We start from the raw sequence: 7,042 nt of genomic DNA, 5'->3' as shown, positions 1-7,042 counted from the left end.
TTGGTCACTTAAATTTAAAAGCATGAAAATTCCCTGGCAGTCCAGTGGTTAGGACTTGGTGTTTTCACTGCCAGAGGCCCTGGTTTAGTCCCTGGTCAGGGAACTAAGATCCCACAAGCCATGCAGTGCAGCTATGAATAAATAAATAAATAAATAAATAAATAAATAAAATTAAAAGGACTGCTTCAGTCTTAAAATGGGCTGCTCAGAAATGAAACTAGGATTTAAACAAAAAAACAGTCAGAAGCATATGTTGATGGATCCCATTCCCGGGTCTGGCCCCTAGTATGGTCACTCAGGTGCCAGTAACAGGTTTATCCTTACTGGGGATTTGGAGGCACAAGGCTCTCGGAACCTGATGCCATCAAATATTTAAACCATCCAACTTCCTTCTCTCACACTCTCAAAGCAGACTTCACATCATAAATTGGCTTCCTGTGCACATTTTCCCACAGGGGAAGAATTTGCTGGACATGGCAATGTGAGCATTCTGGTCCCTTCGGCAGTTGCATTTCTCATCGTATAGTAATACACTGGTTCTTTGGCTCAGATAGCAACCTAAGAGCTGAGTTACTATGATCTACTTCCCACCCCCCCGCACCCCCATTATATAGGCTCTCTCTTAATGCTGTTAAAGTGAAGTTTATGAGCTTGGACCATGATGAACTCACAAAGGTAAATGTCACCTCTGAGGCCACTTGGCAGCTGGCTAGCCAGCTTGCCCTGATGACACTCCTGTCCCTTCAAGCACATTCCCTTCAGGCTCCTGTGCTTTCTAGCCACATTCATGTCAGCCAGCTGTCTCTTTCTTTATCCTTCATTCTGTCTTTTCCTCTATGACTGTCTCTCTAATTCTATTCCTCTCTCTTCCTACCTCACCACCTAACCTTCTTTTATCCTTTCCTTTTTTCTTTCTGTTTTTCACCTTAATTAACCATGGACTTGAATAATAAAATATACCAGAAATATGTGCTAGGAACTGCGCTGGGCCATACATATAAATATATTTTGACCTCACAATAACTTTGAAAAGTGTTTTTATCTCTATTTTACAGAGGGGAAAGTAGAGGCTCATAAAAGCTAAGCAGATGTGTTTGATAATTTAAAGTTTTGCTGCTTAATTTTCAAAGTCAATAAATTTAATGTTTTATATTTGCTTTATCTTAGGCAATAAAATTTGAACATTATTTTTGCCTGTGAGTCTATTGTCCTAGAAAAAAAATCACCTTAGCTCTGGTTATTTCTTTCTTAGGCTGGAGAGTGGGAGATGGAATGGAAGAGGAAAGAGACAAATTGGAGATGTTTCTTTGAGCAGTAGGGCTCCCCACTGCTTTTTGCACCCTTCCTCTCCTCTTTCTTGAGAGCAGGGCTTGGCCCTGATTTCTCTGGAGCAATCTTAGTCTTCTTCATGAAGGAGATGACCTTCTCTCTTCAGCCAGGACAACTGTACTTCCTGTATCTGTGCAAAAGGAATAGATCAGATTTTCAGCTCCTAGATATGTAACTTTCAATAACTTGGAGATGGAGGTTGCAGTTAAGTTGGATCTGCTCCCTGGAAGACCACTTCTCTATATTTGGATGTTGAACTAAACTTCTCAGCTCCAGCAAGTGTTTCCTCAGCATCCTGGAGGTAGTGAGGTAAAAGTAGAGAGAAGCATCCCTGCCATCATTACCTCATATGGGGTTTGAGAGGAGTGGAAGAGAAAACTGGAGTTTTGGGTTTTTTTTTAATGCTCAGAGCTGAATTCAGTTTATTTTCTTTCATTATCAGCTTTAGAACTATTTCAAGAAATTTTGTATTACCCAAAAACATCGCTTCAACATTATATCCTAATAAAGCACACCACTACTCTCTGTGATTAACCAAAATTACCTATGACAACTTACATGGCCTAATTTTAGAGGATCCCCAATCTCTTCTTTTCCACCTTAGTCTCATTCTGGTCAGGTACTTGTAATATAGTTTTATTATCACATTTCCATTGTGAAACAACGAAATTTCCAAACAAATATCCCACAGAACTACCATTTTTCTAATTAAAATGTTACACTACTATGGTTGCTTCTCACATACAATATTTACCCCATATTCAAGTTTCTGATAAATCAACTGTAAGTTGAAATTCTGTTTCTGAGGCATTTCCCGGTATACTAGGCAGTGCATTTGAAAAGATATTATATTGCATTTAGTCTATAATAATTATCTTTTAAGCATCTCTATATAATTAACAACCATTCAAAAAGAAAGTGCAAATGAGAGAGAACAAAAACTGGGTTCCAGGCACCTACACTCTTATTCCAGGGAATAAGGCTGATATTGTCTCCTGGAGACTCGAATATTTGGATCTTGGTTATAGGCTGGAGGGGCAGGCAGAGAGACCTGGGCTGAGAATCAGAGCGCAGCAGCAGAGAAGTCCCAGGTCCGGTTGAAAATGGAGGCTCCAGACCCTGGTAGGTTCAGCACCACGGACAGAAACAAGACTGCCGCTGGCCCTCGGGCTCATAATTAAGCACCAAGGTCAGAACCCCCTGCAGTCCCCCACCCCCACCCCCAGCCCCGCGCTTGCTATTCCAGGGAGGAATCTAACCTGGTCCCTGGTTGACTGGCCCCTAGCACTTAAAGTTAGCAATAAACCACAGTTTAGTTTCCATCTAAAGCCCTCCTGAATTTCTACACTGAGGTGTCTATTCCGCAGCCTCCTGGTGAGAGTAGAGTTGCCTTGGAGCAACTCTTATTAAGATCCGGCTGATTTGCATATACCCGCATACACTGGGGCTTCTCCGTTCTGCTTTTATTATAAATGGATTGTTCAAACGAAGAAAGAGAAGGTTTATTTCATTCCTTCTTTTCCTCTTCTTTCCCTTATTCCTAGGGTCTCAATCTGGTGATTTCCCCGAGGTACCTGCAGGTGTGTGTTGTAGGAGAGGGTGGGCACCAAGCCATTCTGTGTGGTTTTCCCCAGATAATTTCCCTCATCTGTTTGCCTTCTGAATGATCCTTGTGAGGATCATAGGGAGTCTGCATTTTGTTTTAGCAAATGGTCAGAACCTCCGGGTTGAAGTCCCTGGAGCTCAGGGACTGAAGAAGCCATGGCTGGAGACTTAGAGACTCCAAAGAGGAAGGGACCCGGTTTTGAAGAGAGGGATGAGGGGTGGTTGAGTGAGGACTCATTTTGAAATGAAAGGAGTCCTGGGTCTCCAAGCAGCTTCTAAAAATACCGTCTCCCAGCGCTGGGGGAAGGGGGAGGGGAAAATCGAGCGTGCGGAGAATAAAGATGGGAAGGAGGTGGGAGTGTAAGAGCCCTTCTTCAGGTAGATCTGATTTCAGAGCCTCCGCCTGCATTCAAGGGCCAGCAGGATGCCACATCTACTTCTGCTTCCTCAGCGAGCTTCAGTCTTCTGCGGTGTCCGAGCCTCAGTCCTTCCTGATGACCTTTCTTTCTATGGGCAAAGGAGCTTAATTCCTCCCAGTCACTATTCCTATTGCTGCTGTCCAGCGACTATGTCTGTGAGCGAGCAAGAGTGCTTGTACACATATCACACACACACACAGAAGTGACACATGAAAGTGCCTTGTAAATGACCAGTGCTCCATGATGCCAGAAATTTTCATTCTATTTGGTGCTCAGAGAGGTATGGATTGTGGTAGAGACAGTGTGATTCACCCAGTTATCCTCAGCACAGAGCATGGCACCCAGTTAACTGTTGGCTGAAGAGGTGTGGAATACATATATACAAGATGCACAGACATCCAGGCCATGCAGGACTCACATTCATTGTCAAGGTTTCTCCGGCTACTATAGCCTCCAAAGGAGAGGGGTTGCGTCCCCCAAGAAAAGAGCTCTGAAAAGCCACAGGGTGGGTGGAGCTTTCTCCGCTCAAGTTCAGTCCAGATGGTGGCGCTCGACAGCCGCCTCCCTCATCCTGGAGGGCCCCAGCCCTTCCCAGCATCAATGCCTTAAACCCTCAGCTAGCACGTAAATGACCTTCACTAGATAGAGGTCGTGCTCCACGTTTCCTTTTGGCTTCTTCAGCGCTGGGTGAACTCTGCGAGGATTGCTCCTCCTCTCTCGCTGATTCCTGGGAGTCCGGCCGCTGCGCTCCTCGCCAGTCCCCTGGGGCGGGCAGAGGGGGATTATGGGGGGGGGGGGACTCCAGGCTCTGAGCAGGCTGGGGAAAGGGGTGGTTGTGGAGAGCGCTGCCTGTGTCCTGGCAGCAGGAGCAGGAACCTGAGGAACCGGTCGTTCATGCAAAATCTATCACCGGCCGTCCAGGCGTCCACATGGTTTCCCAGCCTCGGAAGAGCTGCTGGTAGGGTGGGACTCTGTCTGCCACTTTACTCTCCTTTCTCGAGTAGCTCTCGAGGTCGGGCTTGGCCTCTTCCTCCAGCCGCTGTGTGTGTGCGTGTGTGTGTGTGTGTGTGTGTGTGTGTGTGTGTGAAGAGGGCGGGGAGAAACGGGGCGGGGTGGAGCCACGAGATACGAGAAGCCGCAGACACTGGAAGAAACCGAGGGCTGGGAGATAGAGGAGCTTCCCAGAGCTTGGGGTCAGGATACCAGGCTTCAAAACCTCATGCAAGTCTTGGGTACAAGGGGTCTTTCAGGTTAGCTCAGAGGCTGCAAGTGTCGGTGCCTCCCAGAGGTTCGCTCCTCCTTAAGCCACGCCCACATCGCCTACTTCTCAGGAATGAGAGGCTACGGTTCAGCGCTCTGGGCCACTAACGCAGCTCATCCCCCTCCCCATGAGCCCAAATGGCTCTCAGCGCTGCCCCACCCCCACGGTTTGGAGACTGGCGGGACCCCTTCCTTCCCCCGCCTCCAATTCGCTGATCCGCCCCTGGCCTATGAAACTCCACCCCTCCACCTTCTGCTGGCGGGGATTGGTGGACTTCCCGCGGCGGTGCATAATGCTTGGTCCCCATGGATGATGGTCACCGGCGAGATCCCGCCCCCCGCCGGCGCTGGGGTCTGGGGGCACTGCTCAGCGGTGCTGGGGCTGGCGCGGCTCGAGCCGCCGCCGCACTGACAGCTTGGTCTGCGGACCATGGAGACCGGCGTCGGCCCACATCCGCTGCGCCTGTTCATCTGCCTGATGCCGCTCTGTCTCGCCTTGCTTTTGGGACCAGGGAGGCCCGGGACCGCCGAGGAAGGTGAGGAGACTGGTGGCTGCTCTTGGAGCCTGGGATGCCAAAATACAGGAGGCTGGAGAACTGGGGTGCTGGGAGAAGGAGTCGTATGGAGAGACTGGAGTCGGTATTGGGGTTTGAAGCAAGCGGGCAGCGGGAAGCAAAGAACTGGAGACACGGAGGGAAAGGTGGCTAAACAACGGAGAAGAGAGGAGCATTGAGGAGCTCGGAGGCTGGAGACCTGGGAGGCTGGGGAAGAAAGAGACCAGGAACCGTGGGAGCCAGAGGCGGCGGTTCAGGGGCCGGTGAGACGGACAGGCTGAGCAATTGGATGTGGGAGGCGTGGGGGCAGGGAGATGCGGAGGTGAGATCAGACTACGGGGAGACGGGATGGAGCCCGAACGGCGGGGGGCTAGGGGACCACTGCGTGGCGAACAGGAGGTAGAGCGCTGGTACCGCGGCGGGGGCGCGGGGTCTGGAGGCAAGTGTGTCGGGGCGCGGGTCGGGGCCGGGGTGTGTCTGGGTCCGGGAGCTGCCCGACGTGCTGACCAGGAAGCTGTCCGCAGTGCTGATTTTGAAGCGTAGACTAACCAGCGCTATCCGAGTTGCCGGGTTTGGGGCTGCCCACTGGACCAGAGCCCGCGTCTTGCCTAGATTTGGGGGAGCTGTACCCTCAGTTGAATCCAGAGGCGTAATATCCAGGTGCAGAATCCGGAGGAGCTGGAATCTGAGGCGTTGGCCTCGGGGTTGGTCGGGGCGCTGGATCTCTGATGCTTTCCAATATGCAATTCCGATGTGCTGTAAGTTATACCGAAATCGGGAAGCTGTCAGCGGTCCTGCCCACTGTCGCTGACGCCTCTGGGACCAACACTCTTAAAGGCCTCACCTTGGAGCCCCACCCCCTTGCTTAAGCTCCAGATGAGGAATCTTCCAAGATTTGGGGATGGCCTGGGCTCCTGTCTCTGAGTTGCTGCTGTGCTGTCCAAACCAGTGCTTCTTGGGACCGATGCTGAGAGCGGAATCCAGGCTGCTGGTCAGATGCCTCCTGGGGGAAGAAAGTGACTTCAAGCCTGTCTGGTATAGGAGGGGCCATGGCTTTATATAGTAAAGGAACCCTGACAGTCTTCCAAAAGGCAGTAGAGGTGACAGCCCCTGGGAAAGGGGCTGGCTGAGGAGATGAGAGGTTTTTATCTCTGTTGCTGCCGGCCGGGCCTCTCTACTTCGTTTACCCCAGAGGCCTTGGGAGACAAACTAAAAAGTTTCAAGTCTTTTCCATCCCTGGTGACCCCAGACCTCAGAAGAACCCCCAAGTATGAGCGAATTCAGGGATGTATACAGGGATCCTTTGATATGCTCACTTTCTCCCTCTTCTTGACACTCAGTTATAATTTAGGGAACCTGGGAAGGCGGGGGAATCACTGATCCCCCATTTAAAAGCCAGTCTTATGGTACTTGTCATGGATTCTGTGCCAGGCTGAAATAATGACTCCCCAAATATTTCCATATCCTAATCCCCAGAATCTGTGTATGTTATCATAAATGGCAATAGACTTTGCAGATGTGGTTAAGGATCTTGAGTTGGAGAGATTACCCTGGATTATATGGGTGGCCCAGTTGTAATCACAATGGTCTTTATAAGAGGGACACAGGAGCAGTCAGAATCAGAGGAGAAGGCAATGTGATGACAGAAGCAGAGATTGGAATGGTGCGTTGTGAAGATGGAGGAAGGGGCCACAAGCCAAGTAATCCAGGTGGCCACTAGAAGCTGAAGAAGGCAAGGAAATGGATTCTCTCCGTTGAGCCTCCAGTCTTGCTGACACCCTCACTGTAGACCAGTGAAACCGATTTTCAACTTCTGACATCCAGAACTGTAAGAGAATAAAGTTTTGTGGTTTTAAGCCACTAAGTTTGTGGTAG

The 7,042-nt window shown here is 49.9% G+C and overlaps 1 protein-coding gene across 1 annotated transcript in view; it reads left to right on the top strand.

Annotated features, from left to right (window-relative positions):
* Window positions 1-5,043: 5,043 nt before the first annotated feature.
* The window catches only part of EPHA10 (EPH receptor A10), a 40,869-nt gene continuing 38,870 nt past the window's right edge, over window positions 5,044-7,042 (top strand). The window contains exon 1 of the mRNA XM_060082393.1: window positions 5,044-5,149. Coding sequence (XP_059938376.1) covers window positions 5,044-5,149 — 106 coding nt within the window. The remainder of the gene's footprint in view (window positions 5,150-7,042) is intronic.

This window comes from Mesoplodon densirostris, chromosome 2 (assembly GCF_025265405.1).
Source record: "Mesoplodon densirostris isolate mMesDen1 chromosome 2, mMesDen1 primary haplotype, whole genome shotgun sequence".
In the NCBI taxonomy this organism is placed as follows: Eukaryota; Metazoa; Chordata; class Mammalia; order Artiodactyla; family Ziphiidae; genus Mesoplodon; species Mesoplodon densirostris.
This window is presented reverse-complemented; position numbering and strand designations above follow the sequence as displayed.